This window comes from Alligator mississippiensis, chromosome 10 (assembly GCF_030867095.1).
Source record: "Alligator mississippiensis isolate rAllMis1 chromosome 10, rAllMis1, whole genome shotgun sequence".
Classification (NCBI taxonomy): domain Eukaryota; kingdom Metazoa; phylum Chordata; order Crocodylia; family Alligatoridae; genus Alligator; species Alligator mississippiensis.
Genome location: NC_081833.1, coordinates 66005862 through 66026440, shown reverse-complemented (window position 1 = coordinate 66026440; position 20579 = coordinate 66005862). Strand labels below are relative to the sequence as shown.

Sequence of the window (20579 nt, the reverse complement as noted above, 5' to 3'; positions counted from 1 at the left end):
TATAAGTTCTTATACATTGTACCTATTTCTGCCATGATTTAAATATAAACTTAATTATACTCTAAACACACTAGAGTCTGCAGCATTACTGAATACAGCTCTTTGTGATTAGAAAACTTTACATCAGTAGAACAGAAGTGAAAATGGGAGGCAATGAGATTTCACAAAGTACAACTACACTTTCATGAGTATAATACCCCAAACTCCAAAACTTTAACAGAAAGTATGCTGTTCAATCACATTTTGTGGGTCAGCTGAGTTACCCTGAAAATTCACAGTGGTGCGCAACTGGATTATGCTCAGTATAATTAATTCAGGCCTGGGCAGCAAGACCCAATCAGGTCTGGGCAGTGAGACATAGGAAGTCCAGTTGGATGGACTTCCCATGTGGACGTGATCCATCTGCTTTTATGGACGTTGCACTCTTTTACAAAAACTGAAAGTAGTATGGTGGAGATAAATAGTCACAGGGCTTAGTAGAAAGTTGTATTCTATTTTAAACTAGCCCACACAAACAATGACTGAGCTTGCTAGGGTTAGCAAATTCCAATTATGCAGCATAAGTTAATACTAACAGGAGTGTATATGCTTTAGCTTAACAATAAGTTACTTTTTTCCCTTTGTAAAACTAGCTAAAATACTTTTTGTTGGCAATTCATGTTGTACGTAAAAATATGCAGAGTTCTTAAAAATGAACACACATACACAAAGATGCACATACATGTGCACACTTTTCCTCCCAGCTTTAAGTTTTGTATTCTGATGTTATAGTCAGAATAGTAGCAAAGAAAATACATCTGGCAATGTTATACATCAACAGTTTTTAATACATTCTGTCGCGTCACCAGCAGCCGCGGTTGCCACTCTCAATTATATCAGGACCCAAAATAGAACACTTGGAACACTGAACTGTAATAGATGGTTCAGTCAATATATTTAGGGACTGCAAATAAGGTTTATAAAAGGTTCAGATGTAATCTTCTCCCTTAAGGTGATTCAAATTCAATTTGAACTTACATTTAAGTTAAACTGCAAATGTAAATATACTGAAATAGTATAAAGCAATTGCACCCTTTCTTTACATGCAACGTTCAGCTTTAGAATTTGAAAGGACCAGCCAATTTAGGGCTTAGCTTTTACCTATAAGGGTGATCATTTTCCCATGCTAATCTATTTATGTCTGGGAGATGTATTATTAACCCTACTTCAGCTATATTTTTAATGGTGAACTTTGATTTATCAATCTATTTAATTCTAAAATTTGAATGCAGATTCTGAGCTAAGTATGATGTTAGAAGCCAACCAATGTAGATTCTGAGATCTCAGTATGAAGTGGGGCTTGCAAAGCATACACTTGTTTGAACGGCACACTGTTCACTGGATATCTACATGGGCCCTAAGTGCCGATTAAACCGGGCACCTAAAAGGGCGGAACAAGGCCATATGGTATATAGTTCCTGGTGAGAGTTTTATACTCAGCAACAATTAGCAACATTTAGTGTGTCGATGGTTTCTCAGGCTCTCATCTGGGTAGATGTCACTGGCACAGTGCTGATCAGGCAGTATGCAGCTTGATGAACAACATGTTGGTGATTTTTCTCTATCATACTTCCAAAAATTTCAGGCATATTTTTATGACTGGCTTTTGACTAGCTAACTGAAATTCCCTTTGAAAAATCTAAATGGGGAGGGGTCTGGTAGAGAGAAGGAGGAGAAAGGGAGGGAAGGATATGACAAATTTTCACTGATTTCCAGCCAGCTCCAGTGTAGTATGAATGCTTACATGGATAAACACTGACATTTCCATGCAATACCTTTCTCATCCCCTACCTCTTGCTGCCATCCATACTCTCACGCGGAGAGTAATCATTGAGCCTAGTATAACATAGAACACAAAACTAATGGAAATATAAAATACACTCTGAAAGTATGAAGCTTAAGTGCCAATAATAAAATTGACTCAATGGAAAGAAAAGTCCCTATATAACAAGATGTTTGTCAATTATCTTCTCTTCAGTGGTTATGAACAGTGTTTACAATGCAAATGAGGCATTTGTAACATCTATGTTAAAAATGGTGCTGGAAGGTCAAAACACTGATCTTTTGCAACAATCAAATCTTGGCAGAAAAAGGTTGTCATGTAGTACTGATACTACCAAAGAAAACAATTTTTGACTCTATTGTCAGGTAAGCTGCTTTGGCAAATAGTGAATTTAATGCCTAACACCCACATGAGGCACAAGAATAGTTGGATTAACAACTCTAGTGTCATGCTGTCAGCTGCTGTTTATTTAAATTAAAATGTCACTATCTAGAAATAAATTAGGTAGTTGAAAAACAGTGGAGTTCTGTAAAATACAGTGCTTCACAAACCGGACAGAAATTATTACATTTCAATTATGCTGTATCATTTTGTAAAAACTGTCATGTTTTATCATATAGTTCATATTGCACATGAATCTGCATACTTGTACTTAAATAGAGACACAATGTAAAACCTTTGGAGGCTGGAGTTAGTTGGAAGAACCTGCAGTTTAAGCATTGCTTCTGAAACCTAACTAAATTTATGTGACCATTGTAAAGACTCTCTTATTTCACCAAAATTAACATATCAGCACATCATGTGGCCCACCAATTTTCACTGTACAACATTAAGTGATGTCACAAACCCCAAATTCATCAACTCCCAACTTCACTTCATGATCCCAACTATAGGTTTCTATCTTTTCATGTAAGGTTTTCTCTTGTATCCCATAGCGTATCATATTTTTAAGCAACAGAAATCCAGGAACTGTAAAGATTAGAAGAATGGATTATCACACTAGCTAAACTCTTGAGACAGACATTAATCACAGGTGGGACACAGGAACTGTTGTTACCTAACAAAGTTGGGGTAAAGTTCACCATAATTGAGAGATCTGAACTTGAGCTTCACAGTGAATCATAATTTTCTCCTACTCATGGACACCATCTGATGAAGTACTAAGCTCCCTTAATTGCTCCTGAAATCAATGAGATTTCAAAGCCCTCAACACCTTACAGTGTCAGGACCCAAACTACCCACCTCTACTTCGTACCTCATTAATCTTATTATCCATAAACATAATGAATATCCTAAGTGAATATTAATAGCAGCTCATAGGGAAGTGTGTTGAGATATAGGGATATCATATCAACAAGTCATCCCTTACAAAAAATAAAAGTGATTTGGAGATATGATACAATTCTCATTTTTGACAGATAATAGGGAGAATTTACAAACAATTGCAAAACATCAACAACATGGAGATATTTACTTGTCCAGGCTTCCCATTCTCACATAAAAAGGCTTCATGCTCTGATGCAAATTCAGGAGCGTTGTCATTAACATCCAGAACTTTGATAGCAACAGGCACTCGGGATACTTGACTGTGGTTCCCTAAGAGAAGAAAACATAGCATAAAAAGTAAGCATATTTCATTTGGGACTGATGGCACAAAGGGCCCACTATATATACACAGCAATGTGTAGTATCCCCATTCTCAATCTTAACTTAATTGGGCTGCTTTGTCCTCAATGAATTGTACAATCGGAGCAGAAGATAACGAAGGATGGCCAGTATTTCATGGAGGAAAAAAAGCGAATAAATCCCTATTGCAAACAGCAATTGTTGGAGATTAGCTCAATGAAGACCTTCTCAGACTAAATTGGTAGATTTTTCTTTGATGAAGTTTGTATTGTTTTATTGATAAAGTCCATTATACATGGAAAAAGAAGGCTGTAAACAACATAGATTTATTTCTTTGTTTATCTTTGGCAGAGCACAGAGCATTTTACTCTATTAGTTGTTCTGACTGCACATCTATTATTTCTTCATTGCAAATACAATTAATGCTGAGACCCCAAATTGTGAGAAAGATGGATTGCAGGATTGACATAGGTAGAACTGGAGATTACTTTGGACTCTTAAGGCAGTCTGATTCATTTACAGTTGACCAGAGAAGTGGCTTATGAAGTTATCTTGCTGAAATAAAAGCCCATAATTTCTAACATTAAGCTATGTTGCATAAAGGAGTTCATCATGCCATTGTGAAATAACCTTGGTAAGCTGAATGGAAAGACAAGCTAGAGCAACAACCAGGGTTCTGCTTTTATCCAAATCTATGGTCAATTTATTTTATTTTAAATACTATTAAAAAAAATTTGGAAGAATCTTTTTATGACATTGTTTCCTAAACCATGTACACATGACACTGAAATGGAAACAGACTATAGAGCTATTATAATGGCTAGAAAAAACTTACTGTAACCTAGATATTCCTGTATCAGTAACCCTATCCAAAATCTGTTTATTAAGTAATGGCATTTAACATAATTTACATCCATATTAGTTTCAATCACGCCAGGGCTTTGGAGAACCGCATGTCCAACTCCAGGCCTGACTTGCAAAGTACCAACTGACCTAAGTAAAAGTTTGGTCCAAATAAGTACTCTGGGATCAGTTCTTTTCAGACAACAGTAGGTAAAGAACAGGCAGACTTCCATGAAAATGATGGAAACTTCACTAATAAGTATATGAGATGCCATACATTCCTAGAAAAAAGGGCTAGAAAGAAATTCTGCAAGTCATCTAGTCCAATTGTCCAACCCCTTACCTGAAGTAGAATCATACCTATCTAAAGAATCCCATACAAATTCTTGTCTAACATATGACTAAAATGACACAGTCTATCCTGTCACTCAGCCAAAAGGGCATAGTACCCTAACCTGGTCCAGGTAAAGCACAGAGACAATGGTGGTCAGTGTCCTGCTACTGCAAGGGTTGTTAAAATACACTTAAGAGATCCAAGGAAGAGGGCCACAGCCTCTGCTATAGAGGATGACAAAAACCCTTATAGTCTCTACCAATTTGAATTTGTTCAGGGGGCAAAATACCTTCCTGACCCCAAATGTGTTTATTGGTATGACCCTGAGTGGAGGGGCAAGACCCTCTGGCCAGGCACCTCTGGGTTTTAGTCATAATAGGAACACTGGTGTTAGAAATCATATTTTTCTTTTTTAAAGCACCTGTCATCCCAGAATTTCTAACCACTTTTCAAATGGTCTTTGATTCTCAGAATATCGCTGTAAAACATATAATTACAGAATAGGTCAAATGAGCCACGGAGAGGATATGGGATCAATCCAAAAAGGTACTGAAATTTCCACTGATTTCTAATGATAGTGGAAGCAGAGCACTTTGCACTTATGGGGCAAGTACCAGCTATCAATAGAAACTGATGTAAATATAAGGAAAAAGTATATAGAAGTTACCAAGAAACTTCTTCCTCTAACCACTAATTCATATTCCCTTCTTAATAAATATAGTAGTATCCAATAGTCATATTTTATCCTGTCCTGTAACCCATTGATGTCAATAGGGTTGCAAAAGTAGATTTAAAGGTAGAATTTGGCCTAAGAACTTTTTGTCCTCTAAATAAGTAATATTCTTTAAACAGCATGGACATTAAATGGCAAAGAAATCAAATGACTCCTCTCGAATTATATATTAAAAAATTACCAATGGGATTAGTGTAAGACCAGCTTTTGTGGCCTACTGTAGGAATCATGGTAGTTATCTTTTGGAATTAGGAGGCAATTTTCCCTTTATGAACAGACTGACATAGACATGTGTTTTGTTTTTTCCCCCTTATGGCAGGTTTGAAGGACTTAGTGATATACAGGAGGTAAGGTTCACTTTTTTGCAATTTAACAGAATGAAGGTAATCATTCTACAGGAGACCTGTTCTCCACTAAAGTAGAGTTGTAAATGATCTTCAGGAAAGTTATGCACTAAAGAAATTGATGAATAAAGTTGAGACAACTCTTCCCTAACATCTTTACCCTCGTGTGAGGAGAACTGGTTGCTCCATAAGTGGTCTGGTGACCAGCTGTGAAAAAGCAGAGGCCTAATAGCAACCCTAGACATAGTGGAAATTATTTAAAAAGTAACCATGATTAATCCTCAGCAAGGAGTTACTGGTAATTCCCAGATGAGTTATATTAATACATTAGTGACCTAATTAAACCACATCCTTTGAATTTTGTTTTCCATCTTGTGTGTTTGGAACAACAGTATTTTGTGTCCCTCCACCTGTAAAGCAAGCAGCAGCAGTTCCAGGACTTTCAGGCTAGGTACATACAGTCAAAGAGCCCAAGGTGGAATTGATACAATCTTCACAGGTTTTACTAAGTGTGTAGATTGAGCCAATAACAAACTGAACTCATGCTCAATTTTCCCTTGGGAAAGGCAGGCAGAGGCCTGCACTGGCCCAGGCCAGAAACGGGGGGGAGGGGGCAGTGCTCAAGCACACATCCCAGCCTGACATCCATTTCCCAGTCTAGTCAAGTGAGGGCCATCCCTGATTGGATGCTCAGCACATGCCCCCAACCCCCTGCTGTCCCCCTGCAGCAGGGAAAGGAGCTCCCGTCCTGGTGCCAGCCCCCAAGTTGGGTGTCTGCCCATGGAAGGGGAGCTCCATGCCTCAGGGGCCTACCCCTGGCCTTCCCCAACCCCAGGCTGTCCTGCCCTGGGGAGTTGTGGGGACTCCCCCCACCCCTTCCCTTGAACAGGCCGGTCATGTTGGGAAGGGGAGGGAGGGAGAGTTCCCCTTGGCTCCAGCTAAGTGGGGGAGGGGGAAAGGGGATTCCCCCTGGCTCCTCAAAGCAGATCAGTCCTGGGCTGGGGGGCCCTGGGCCAGGCCAGGGGAAGTCTCTTGAAGTGCAGGGCTCCCCCCATACTCCCTATGCCTGGGTACGCAGGTGTGACACTGGCTCAGGGGACTCTTTTCCTCATGCCTCCTGTGGCAGCAGCTGAGCTGAGCTGAGCATCCACCTTGCCACATGGGGGAGGAAGGGTTCCCTTTGGGTGGGTCTGGGGTGGGGGGTTCTGTTCCCCCACTGTCCTCCTCCCCAGTGCCCCATAGGGCTGACAGGTGCAAGCAGGGGAGGGAGGGATGAGACTTTGCTGCGTCATTTCGGTGACAGGCCTAGCTAGGCTCTGGGTTGGAGCAGCAGAGTGTGAGCCATGTTCCAGTGGGACGCCCCATGAGCGGGGCTTGCTGGGGGCCACAAATCATCCTGGGATGCTGAGGTAGCTTGAGTAAGAAGGAGATATAGGACAGAAGTTAGAAAGATTGGTTTAACCTAAGTATCAGTTAAGTCTGGTCCTGCATCCATCCAGGTGTATCTTAAACCAGGTTTGGCCATTTTGGAACCAGTTTCCATGCACTGAACTTCTGTTCTGTTACAGGTTTAAACTAGATTCCAATCACTTACACTGGTTTGTGTGTAATTTCTGCCCCTAAATGCCAGAACTTTCAATGCACATTCCTCAGGGAAAAAAGGCAAATTAATTTAGACACATTCAGAAAATGACTAAAATATATCTGAAACAGTATAAAATATCTGTTTGAAGTTTTAAAAATATGATATAACCAAACCTATTAGGGTAAGAAGCAAATGCTGTGTGTCCACTTGAAATACAATATTTCCAGTTCTCTACTGTATGTGGGCTTACAAGACATCTGACCTTAAATGAGTACTATTTGAAGCCCCTTGCAGTTGGTAGTTTAGAAAGTATTCTGGTAGAAATAAGTTATGGGTCAAAAAGAGTTGCCTATCAGAAGTGCATAAAAAGCAATACATCATATGATTTCACATATAATCAGATGACTCTAGTTTACCACTCATGCACTGTGCATATTTATGCAGTGAATTAATAATATATTTGTATTTAAAAATATTACTATGCAAATTGTAAACCTCAAACATTTTAAGCACATTCTTTTTATCTTAACTTGATAAATACATAAACAATGAATGCACTGGCTTATCAGAATTCTCAGCACTAGTGTCATATTTAAACACTAAAGATTTACTTTTATCTAAATTAATGGACTGATGGCAGTTCAAATTTTAAAGACATTACAGAGGAATGTAATTAATTAGATAAGCTTCTAAAGAAATTATTCATGTCCCTTATGACTGCCCCCAAAATGTTTGTCTTTCATCTGAAATACAAACATTACATTTAAAGATATTATAATTAGAAACTTGATGAGAATTCATTAAAAAAATTAATTTGCTAAACACTAGAGAGAGACCCAACTGGCTAGGAAATCTCCAAACAAGGGGATATTCACCTCTTATTTGGGTTCTTCTTCAGACTACAATGAAATATACTGTCAGTTGAGGAAGAGAGATCTGAGGGCTTAAAATATTGTTGAAAGTAGCTAACCAATTATGGTCATGGTGAATGTACCATACTATCTGATTGTAACACCCTTCATTGAGTTTTTATTTATAATCTGTGCCTTTCACGTAAGCATAAATTAGCAAAAAATATCTCTATTACAATAGTCAAAATAAACTAACACAGTATAAAAAATGGTGCAAATCATTAGGGATACAGAATAAGGAACACTGCTTTCAAGTTTCCATTGTGGCACATAAAGGGTGGCCACTGGTCCTGTTTCATACCAGTCTGTCACGTTTTAAAATCCTGTGTCCCCTGTCCATTTCTGAATGAGGAACAAACTGCAAAAAGTCATTTTTTCACTTAACTGGTGGAATTAAATATCAACCATTTGCCCTCGTGCTTCTATTGCCTGTGCCGAGAGGTAGGGTGGTACACTGCCAGGAGCAGCAGGTTCCGAGCCAGCCAGGGAAGGAGGGAGGTGGCCTTTTCTGGTGTCCCTACCCATTGCTGCTGATTGGCCAAGGGGTCTGGTGGCCCCACCCCTCACTGCTGACTGGCTGAGGAGGTGGTGGCTCTGCCCCTCACAGCTGATTGGTCCCACTCCTCCCCAAGGAGATATTCTGTATTCTGGGGATGTGCTGGTGACTACCCTAAGCACATACAACATGTACTTTTCTCACTGGCAAAGCTCTTATATGCAATTTATTTGATGTTCAAGTTCAAACCTGCCCTTGTCGGCAATTTCATCATATTCGTAGGCTCCCCATTTCCTGTTAAAAAAGACTAAAGTTGTTTCAATGTGAAACGATAATGTGTAAAATATTTCCTTTATATGTATGAAGCATAATTTCTGTTGCGTTTAGTGACAAAAATAAAGCTTGTATTGCTTTTCCTGCCACTGAACATGCAAAGTCAATACGGCTAAGGGAGATAGTCTGTTCCTTCAGTTATAGCTACAGAATTGTTCACTTAAGCTCCAATCAGTTCCTCCTATGCAAAACCATTAAAAGGTGTGAGATTGCACAAGTGTCACAGAATATCACTGGAAGATAATGAGATAGAGCAGTTTTCACTAAGGACCTAATTTGGCTTGTAAAAGTTTATCATCGATGATGATGATGCACAACAAGGAAAGGCTCAGCTTGATTCTTACAACCCAAGTGAGTTACCAGAGCTGTCACTTAGAAAAGTAATGGCTTTGTCTGTAAATTAAGTATAATTGAAATGGAAGAGCTGCATTTAAGGGCCTGATTTTCCATAGGATTACATCTAGTTGGTCAGCTGTAGGCAGAGTTGTCACAAGTAAACATGCAATCACAGTGACTCTACATGCAAATTAAGTGCCCAGACACGTCTATTCTTTCTGCAGATTTTAGCTCTTTCCATGTAATTAGTAGTTGCCACTACTACTTGTGATCTGTAGGCCCAATATGCTTCTAAGTTTGGTCACTGATTAAAACAGCCTGATTCCTCACTCTGACAAGACAGACATTGGGAAAGGATGACTCAATGGAAAGGAATGAGTGGAACCAATTAGTAATCGGTGAACTTGAAAATATTATAAGGTTCAATTGAGTTCAGATGCGCAAGTTTAAGATTTGTCTGAACCAGAAGATTCTGAAACGTGCTGCTCTAGAAATCTCATGCAAACATGTTTTGGGGGCTTTTTTTTCACTTTTTCCTAATTTTTCCTGCCCAGACTTCAACATTTTTCAGACTTTTGCTTGAAAAAATATAGGCCAAATTCAGTACCTGTTGTTTAGAAAATAATGATCCATTAGTCTTGATGGCAAATTTACTCAAGGAAGGATGAAAAAGAATTATAGGACTTGACACAAAAGGTGCAAAGAGATAAAAAGTAAAATGAGCAAACAAACAAACAAGCGGACCAAACCTAATCAAATCTTTCAAAATCTCCAAACATTATCTTTTTGGATTTTGTCCAAATGCCAGTTGAGGGCTATATGAATATCTGTGTTAGTTCTTATTATATTCAAAACAGTTTGCTCATCATTTGAAAAATAGAAATTACAGTTAAGTTGAAAACATTATGGCTCAAGTATTATGTATTAGTCTAGATATGATTTGGTGTTAATTATTAGTACTTGCATGATGGTAGCATCAAAGGGCCCCAATCCTCCCTATGAAATACAGTATACCTACCTATATGGCACATCTTCACAAGACATTTACTGCAGAGCTGCCTAATTAGCTCTGCAGTAAAGTCTCAACATCTACACGTGCACCCCTATTAGGCTGCAGGAAACTAATTAACTCTGCTGCAGGATATTACTTGTAAATTCAAATTCCTGCAGCGGAGTTCTTATGTAGAGGATGATGGGGATGTCTGGGCATGAGGGTGCTTCAGTGCGGGTCTGTCTGCTGTCTTGCCCTGCACTGGAACACCCTCGTGCCCCAGCCAGCCCCTGTACAACACAGTGAGCCAGGTTGGAGCAGCTCCAGGTTGGCAGGCTAACCCTTGGGAGCTCCAACCTCCAACCTGGCTCAATGTGCAGTGATGCTAGACACTTATGAAGATGCAACACCCTGGAGCAATGAACCCTGGTGTGATAAGCACCGGAGTTTATTGCTTCAGATTCATTTCATATATAAATGCACTTACAGAATAGTAGACAGTGAGCGTGCTGAATCTAATAAAACAAAACAAAATCTAAAAAGGAATCTGTCACAAACACTTGATGAAGAATGTAACAATGATACCGCAAGAAATTAGAAACACTCTACTACAGTAGGCATAGTGCATAGGAGCTGCAAAAGGTAGCTAAAGATTCATCCACTGTTGAAACATATGTCTTCACTGAAAATACAAGTAGCTGCAAAAATATGTACATTTGAATATCTCCTTTATCCAGATCAGGTTTCCCTGTTTGGGTTTTTTCCCTCCTCTTTAGGTAATTAAATCATCAGAAATTACATGTGTTCTGCTTAAATAGTTGCAAATTGTATTTTCCCTTAACTAAAAGTAAACAATGTCTGAATAAAAGGTAGAGCCCCACAAAATGACAATTTTTTCCCTATCATCACGCTGCTTATAAATGGCTATCTCATGCATCTTTAGCTCATTGAAATTTCTAATATAAGATTTTAAATTAGAAGCAGATCACAGAGAAATTCCAGTTCTAACAAAGGAAGTAAAGCAGAAAAACCTAAACTGCCACTTACAAAGAAACAAGAACGCTCCTCTCACTTGTCTCATGTTGCAAGCTCAATAAGTAATGTTTTAAGAGATCTATTCTCTGTGCCTCTATCTGTTTTATCTGATGGCTTTTGTCAGATAGCCTACACATAGGATAACTTTCCTTAGCCTGTCCAATTTCACATTGTTTTTACTCTATGGAATCTTTTATCTATATAATAGAGCGCTGCATGGCACTTTGCCACGTGAAACCGCTAAATTTAATCTTAAAGATTCAAAAAAGATGCAATTCAAGCTGATTTAAAAAAAAATCATATTGCAAATTTTAAATATGGAATTCCCATAATGCTGTAATACTCTGTGTCTGTCCTGCATGCATTGTGATGAGTGATTCTAAAAGGATCTGCTCATTCAAGTCTGGCATTCAAGTCATGATCATTTCTGAAGCATAACTACTCCAGGAAAAGATTTCCTAAAAGCACAGGAATGTATGAACGAGCTGAGGAATTACCATGAAACAATGTAAACACAGCATTACCCTGCAAAAAACCCTCTTAGAACATGCTGCAAGTGCAAAAAAAAAAAATCACTGGTTCCAAATTAATGTTGCAATAGTAGTTACCTCCAGCATAGCCAGAAGATGTATTATAGGAGAACAGATTGAAGGAAAAAAGGTATCTTGTACCCAGAATCTGGAAATGCTCTTTAAAAAAAAATATCTGAGGGAGAGCAAAAGGATTGTCTGCTCCAAGCAATTCTTTTAGTGTAATTATGGACTCCAGGTGAACAATAAACAGTTCCAAAACACAATTACTTTACATGCTGTATTTAGATTCATGCATTGATGTATTCTAATCAGTGACTTGCTCATACATTTTCTTATTTGGTGACTTACATGACATTTTCCAGGTAAAATACTCTCCCTCCTATTTTTTAAACTCTCCCACGATACTCCATCCTAAATCCATGGCTTCTTCTTCTGTTATTACTGAAAAGCAATATTTTCCCGAGAGAGGGATGGAGTTCTGCTAGGGAAGTGGATCAATATTTTGGTGTGAGCAGTTCCAGAGGGGTGGGAAGAAACTATTTGAGATCATGTTTTACGTAACTTACTTAAAAGATGGATTTCAATTCACAGCTTCCAAAGATCAGTGGTTCACTGTTAAAAGAAAAGTAACTAAACAAGTTTCCTGCAGCAGACAAACATATAAGATCCGTGGATATGGCCGTAGGGCTATATTGTTCTTTTGTTTCACTACTAATATAAAAAGCATTTGGGGCTTTTTAGTGGTCTTAAAGGCAACCCACACCAGAAGGTCTGGCCATACCCGTATCCTTGTTCAGGCAACACGCTCAACAGCTTCGGTTGTTTGTATTTTGCCCATAAAAGGATTAAGAATGGCTGCACATGACCCAGAAATGTGGATTATATACAATTTACAGAAAATTCCCCCCCCCCCCCACACACACTCCCTAGGGCAATTTAGCAATAAAGACCAAGAAGATTAATTGTATTAGTGATATTTGCCTAACCCTATTATAAATTTCCTTGCCGGCCAGCCAGTCAGTCAGTCCCAAGGCCTCACCAACTGTTGGGGCACCTTTGATGTAGCAATAACTTTGCTCCAGTCTTCCTGGTCTTTTGCAATCCTTGTACAATCTATCAGTTTTAATCCCATCCAGTTTTGGATGTTGGCGGTCCAACTTGCCCTAGGTCTTCCTTTTCTTCTTTGTCCGTCCACAGCACCCTGCAAGATGGTGTTGGTAAGGGTGCCACGCTTTCTTGTTACATATCCAAACCACTGCATCTTATTTCTTATGATTTCAAGTATGGTTTATATTTGCTGGCTTCTTGTCTGATTTGATCTTTCACAGGTGGGACTGATGTTATGCTTCTTTGTCATTAGTCAAAGTGCTTTTCACCACACCCTTTCAAAAGCTTTTTTAAAGTCTATGAAATTATGAAGTTCTTTTTGGTTGTTGTGGTACTTTTTGCACATGATTCGCTAGTAGATCTGTTCTGTGCTGCTTCTTCTCAACCTGAATCCAGCTTGTTTTTCTGCAATACAGTCTCTATTTGCGGCTTGAGCCTGTGTAAAATTATTCTAAGCAGCACCTTACTTGGATGACTGATAAAGTTAATGGTGTAGTTGTTGGTACACTGGTGCCCTTCTTTGTGATAGAGGTTATTATTGATGTTGTCCACTGCATTGGACAGGTTTTCCTTTTCCATAACGTATTTCAAATTTTGTGCAGTATGTCACTTGTCTTGTTCCCTGTTTTTAATATTTTTGGATGTACATTGTCTAGGCCAGTTGCTTTTCCACTTTTCGTGCTTCTGATAACTTCTTCTACTTCTCTCTTGTGATGTCTAAACTTTTATCTTCTTCCACTGCTCCAGATCCTCCTTGCTTTAGTTGAGTTATTACTTCTGGGTCTGTTCTGATATTGCAATTATACAGATCTTTCACCTAGCCCACCCATCTTTTGTGTATTCCTTGCTGGTACTGTAAATAAACACAGTCATATAGACTTTTGCTTTACATCCTGATCCATCTTCAACTGAAGTTGATGGAATCCTTTCCAGTAGTATATAGTCCTTTTAGTAAGATAGAATAAAGAGGAGAATAAACAAAGCAGGTTCATGTAAATGTTAAGTCATAGTCTGCCCATCTGGCATAAATCAACCTCATCTGGCATAAATCAGCTACATTGATGTCAACAGATCTTCACTAATTCACACTACATGACAATCAGACCCAAAATATATCAAGAAAACTAAACCCGTGCTCTTGCACACTCCTGTTTGAATCAATGGGATCTGAGTTTTCACAATGGAGGGCAAACTATGACTTAACATTTATATGCACCTGCTTTGTTTCTTCTCCTGTAATTAAATTGTGCATTGCTTTGCTTTGCAGTTATTCAATAGTGTAACATATAGTTACGTTGTAATTACTTCTAGTCCTTTGTGACTTGAGAGATCCTTTTGAATAACTGGGAAATACTAGTTATATCTTTTATAATTATCACATGTCCTTAAATAAATCTGATATTGCTCTCTCTGGCCACGTCCAGACAAGCAAGCATGTGCCTGTTGTGGCATCTCAAAGCAGTTTGAGACACCACAGGAGGCACATCATGAATGAAAAAATGTTCCTTGTGCTGCATATTTGCAGCACAGACTCTAAATTTGATACCGGGATGAAAACACCCTGGAAAAATGTGGCACAGGGCACACTCCTGGACCATGCCTGGGGATTAGGTCCTCCAAGGAGATGCTTTAGCACCCAGCCAGAGCATCTCTATACCTGCCGTGTGCCCCTGCTGCTCCCGAATCCTTCCTCAGTACCCGGCCCCATGGCATGTGGCTCCTCCATGCAGTGCCAGGAGCCCCAGGTGGTAGCAGGAGCCATCCCAGTCCTGTCTGAAGGCAGGCTGGGTCAACTCTGTTTGCCATGTGCAGCCCCCAGGTCTCAGACAGTGCCACACCACCACGGGGCTGTGCCTGCAGTGGGTCATGAGCGCCCCAACGGCCCAGGTGGCTGCTGCCCCGCTTGTATTTGCTCCAATACATTGAAGCAGCATGCAGGAGGAGCAGGGGCACATGGCAAACATAGAGACACTCTGGCCAGGTTCTGCAGTGGCTTCTTGGAGGACCCAGCCTCTGGTTGCCTCCGGGTATGTTCCAGGAGTGCGCCCTCCACTTCTTTTTTCCCGGGTGTTTTCTTTTCTTACCAGGAAATCCTGGTATCAACTTGAGATTCTGCACTGCAAATATGCAGCATGGGGAACATTTTTTCATTTGCAGCGTGCCACCTGTGGTGTCTCAAACTGCTTTGAGATGCCGCAACAGGTACATGCTCATTCGTCTGGATGCAGCAACTGAGTGCATAGAGGTATATTAAAAGGGGTTGCAGCCAGACAAGAAAGAGAAGATAAAGCCCTATAAAAGGAGCATCCTCTAAATAAAAGTGGGCAGAATTTATAGCTGTAAAAAACAACTTCCTTCCCCAATCCTGGTGAGAAGAGTGTGGTCAAAGAAGAGATCTGTTCAAGGACTGGCTGCACAGGAAAAGAGGGATGCAGTTAGTAGCTGCTTCCATGCGACACAGATTTAGAGGCAGCAAAAGAGCAGTGATGGGGTCCACAAGAGAACAGGAGACATTGCAACCAACTCAGAGCTATCTAGTGGCTTGAGGGGGTCTGCCAAGTATAAGCAAAACAATATACTCATAAGTCTGGTTATTCTGAATTCACTGATCTGAGTGCTGTGTGCCTTTTTGGCAATGTAAATCATTATTTGTTTTGAGGCAGCACAATATCCTGAAGGAGAAGTCTAGCAGATGCCAGGTTCACTGAGCAACCTTGGGATGCAACCACCGAGACCTAGTCAGAGTGCAGCTGGATTACAGGATCTCACCCATAAGTGAGGTAGACATATGGGGTGGCCACATGGGGACTAGATAAGGATCTCAGAAGGGACAGTTTCAGCAGAGACTGTGACACACTCCAGATCTGTTGAATAATAATTATAGATACTTGCTTCTTGCCAAATGCTCTGATTTTAGATACTAATGTCCTTGAAGACTATTCTGCACATCTAATTTTGGCTGGGGTGAGCACTATATTCACTATGACACATAACCAAGATATATGTGACACATCAATATAAGTAATCAAATACATAATTCAAATAAATTACTAGTATAGCTGCTTGGACTGATTATGCTTCAACCTGCTACCTTAGCAGCAGGCTCCTTCCAATAAATGGATGATAATATAAATAGTTTTTAAAAAAGCCCCACTATGGTACAATATTCTCCCATCCACACATCAAGCCAGACATGGCACTGGTTACAAATACTGGAAGTGTAATTAAATATGTATTTTAACATATAGTAATATGAAGCAGAGCCTTATTTTTTCTCTCAGGTTTAAATCAGGAGTAACTGTTAATCTCCATTGAATTCCATCAACATGCAAACCGAGGGAGGGGAGAATCAGGCCCAAATAATGTAAGTTAAAAGTTGTGTTGCAAACTTAATAGGATAAACAATTGCAAATCCACAAGCGACTATAACTAAGTAACTTCTGTTACCAATTTGTTGTGGCCACTGTTTGTTAACTCTACCATGATGTGAATAATACACCTCCCTGTTTCTTTTCCCCCTTGCTCTCTCTGATCCTTCTGACCTGAGCAGTCTTTCAGGCAATCTTAGAAGCAACCAGGCTGAGGTTTGATTTTTATTATGCGAGTTACCAATAAAGCCAAACCCCAGAACTAAAAACTGGGGTATGAGAACTTTTTTGCATGTCTGATATTGTCTGAGGTAATATGCGCAATCATAGCCATTATCAAGAAATAATGAATACTCATTTCTACACATTACCATGAGATATTTCTAGAATCAAGTTTAAAGGAAGGCAACATTAAGCAGAAACTCTCAAACACAACACATCTACTATGTAAATTCATGGGGTTTGATTCACTACTATATTGTTTGAGTTTTAGGTTGGAGTAATTCTGTTTTAATCAGTCTCACTACACCACCTGAAAACTGGAGTACCACAGTCAGGAATCAGGCCCACAGTTTAGAGCAATTACATTGTTAATATGGTAATGTATCATGCATATTAAAAAAGGCTATAAAGTATTGATGCAGATATACAACATTGTATTGTCAATTATAATTAGCTTTGGAATTTTATAATGACTAGCAGCAATAACAACAAGTAGATATGACTGAGGACTAGATGTCTGGAATACTTTAGATTTTTGATTCAACTGATTTCATGAATAAAATGAAACTATAAATAACTCTGCAGAAAACTTTCTCCCTCTCCTTACTGCTGGGCAAAATGACTGAAAACTTTGTAATAAAGATTTGTATTAGATATAAATATATTATAAAATATTGTTGTCTGTGTATATATTTGATTTATTTATTATTTTGGGTAGCTTGGATTTCTCTTAGGGACTGATTTGTTCAGGTGCCACTTTTTTGTAGAACTCAGCATTTAGGACATGCTGGGTTTGAATCAAGAGTGCCCAGATCTCAACAAACAAATCTCATATAGGCATCTAAGTAAGAGGACATATATATGGCCTCTTACTTAGATGCCTATATGAGATTTGTCCTCTTACTTAGATGCCTACATACATATATATATGAAGCACTCAACACCCAGCAGTTCCCATTGTGTATGCTGAGCACTTTGAAAAATATGGCCCTTTACATCTAACCCTGAAATTACTGTGCCTCCCTCCCTAAATCCTTGTTAAAACTCCAAGAGTGCTCATCGTTGAAGGACTTAATTATTCAAGATGGAAATTCCATCTACTTAAGTGCTTCAGGGAGGCTGCCTAGCATGATGTTCAATTATAGACTTATGTCCACCTTGTACCATTCTCAAGCCAGATCCTTATAAATCAACCATCTGAAATGCTTATTTTATTGGAGCCATGCATTGCCTAGCAATAATATGTGAATTCATGTCAAAAGAGCTGAATTATGTACACTATTTTTCTAAGAAATGACATTTTTGCCTTCAAAAAGTATTTAGTTCAAGGTGCAAATGCCCATTTGATAGTCACTCTACTTAGGAACTCATTTGCACTTCAGTCTCATTCATTTTGCTAATGCAATAATGACATATTGTCACTTCACCCTTTCCTTCACTTCTTTTATAATAATTAACAATTAACAAATATGCCTCCCACAAATTAGGCAAGCACTATCTGTTCCTTAGCCAACTGCACTATTAACATTTATTCTTATTTTAGTCCCTATCAATCCCATGTCCTGTAACACCTTACATACATTCTCCCTTTCTCTTTAATACTCCCTACTTTCATAACCATTTTACAGGTTGATACATCTTGATCAATGCTGTTAAAGTCTCAGTCTTTTTGTGAGGGTTTTTTTTTCTTTTTTTGCAAGATTTAGACCTAAAAAAGCTACCAAGACCTCACAAATTAACCTAGGTACTTGATTAAGCTTCTCCACTGTTTCCTACATCAATAGCCCACATAGAAAGCCAAATCTGAAAAGAATGCAATGTATTTTAGAACAGATTCAGAAGCAAGAAAAGCCAGCATCATATTCCAAGTATTTCTCTATGAACCATCAACAATTGCTTTGAGGTTCATCAGGGGCCACAGAATATCGTATGAGAACTTCTGGCCTGTATTTATAAGCAAATGAACAAGAAACCTGACTTTTCTGCTCAAGAAAATATTATGGATGCTGTAGTTTTGATTCCAGTAGAAAAGGGGGTCAAGGAAAAAGGTTAAATAGTTTGGAGCCTCTTCTATTTAAACCTTCATTGATGCTTTCTTCTTTCCTGTTTTAAATTGTATTGAAATTTACTCAGCATTAAATGAAAGGTAATTATATAATGTGCAAAAGTAATTCTCTAAGCCATTATAATTATTAATAATGGTAGGAATTTTATAATAAAAGATTAAATAAAATTAAAGTAATAATAAGTGTGAACAAAAGCTTCATGGCATTAAATGTACATAGTAGCTAAATACATCAACCATTTATGTGGAGAGCAATTTTGTCTTTTTTCTTCTAACTGGCACCCTTGCATTCTTAAATATAAATACAGGGAGGTGGGCAGGAGAGAGAGAGAGGCAGGGATTGCGAGCGCATGCGTGCAAGTGCATACAATATACATGACTTAGTAGATAATGTGCTGCATGATGATTCAATTATTGTGTTTATAGTCTTAGTAAACCATAAAGAGCCTTTTTGGCTTTATGCCTTTTCCTATTAAGTGACAGAAAGCACAAAATTGCCCCATACTTCTTCATTTTTAACAGATGCAGTAGGTATGGGCAATTGACTTTGTTAGATGTATCCCATACCTCTGTCCTTGAGATTCCTGCAATATATGTCTGGAAAACATTTTTGTGATCATAACACCATTTTCATTCAAGAGCTCTTCTATTTTCCCATCCAGTGCTTTGACTAATGATCCACCAGAATTTGTACTAGATGCGGTACTTTGCCAGACGTCATTAGGAATATTAAAATGATTGTTAGGATAATTGTACTATAATGCAAAAAAAATATTACTTAATTTTACATGGATATGAATGATAATGACTTCTATTATGCTGTGACAGAAAGAGATACCTTTTTTTCTAATAAGTTCAGTTCAAATCTATTCATGTCACTGTTACCTGAAAAATTAGCTAATGTCTTAAGTGAACTAACCAATCTCATTGTCAATCCTTTATAAGCGAATCCAATCAGTATGTTAGCGTCTTAATTTAAAAATAGATCTGAGCAGAGAATGAAAATTCTATTTCATGGAGAATGTTGAGATTTCAAAATTTGTTTTTAGTTGAGAGTGAAGTCCAACAAAACTGAAATTCTGCGCAAGGGAAATTGTTTAAAGCATTTCCGATTGATAAAAAAATGTTCCACTTATACTTTAACTTTCTCAATGTTTGTTTTACAACACGTAATAGAAAATTTAAATAATTCAAATCTGAAGGTAATTTTAAGAAGCAAAATTAAAGCATTTCCACTGTTTTAAAAGTTCTTTATTTCCTACTTTTATTTCAAACAAAAGTTTGGTGAAATTATATTTCATAAATGGCAGTGTTGTGGTGATGTTGAAGCCTTGGTGGTCCAGGAAAAAAGCAAGATGCAATGAGTTTTATGGGTGATATCTTTTATTAGACAAACTATAGTGGTGAGTTATATAAAGAAGCTTTCAAGTACCAAGTACCCTTCCTCGGTCCTGAGTTGTAAGTACCCACAAAAATTTCCTCTTCTATGCTTTCATAAGACATTTTGATTTTTTGAATTGTACCTTCTGAAGGAAAACTGTTATAATGACATTTTAAATAACTACCTCTTTTTAAAAGGTATTTATACACTGTATGTTTTGCCTTAACTACCCCTTGAAATAGTTATGTACTAGTAAATTGCCCATCAAAAATGAGAGGAAGGGGGTTGGATGAGGAACAGAGGGGGGAGCTTGCTAACCTGAACCCCAAACACCTCTCCCCCGCCGCCGCACCTTATAGATTCCTAGATTCATAGATGTTAGGGTCGGAAGGGACCTCAATAGATCATCGAGTCCGACCCCCTGCATAAGCAGGAAACAGTGCTGGGTCTAGATGACCCCAGCTAGATACTCGTCTAACCTCCTCTTGAAGACCTTCTCCCAGGAGCAGGGAAG

The 20579-nt window shown here is 38.6% G+C and overlaps 1 protein-coding gene across 3 annotated transcripts in view; it reads right to left on the bottom strand.

The window, feature by feature from the left end:
* The window catches only part of CDH8 (cadherin 8), a 222116-nt gene that overhangs the window by 45442 nt on the left and 156095 nt on the right, over window positions 1-20579 (bottom strand). For all 3 annotated transcript variants that reach the window (XM_019488192.2, XM_019488191.2, XM_006270588.4), the window contains one exon: window positions 3297-3418. In XM_019488192.2, the coding sequence (XP_019343737.1) occupies window positions 3297-3418 (122 nt within the window). The remainder of the gene's footprint in view (window positions 1-3296; window positions 3419-20579) is intronic.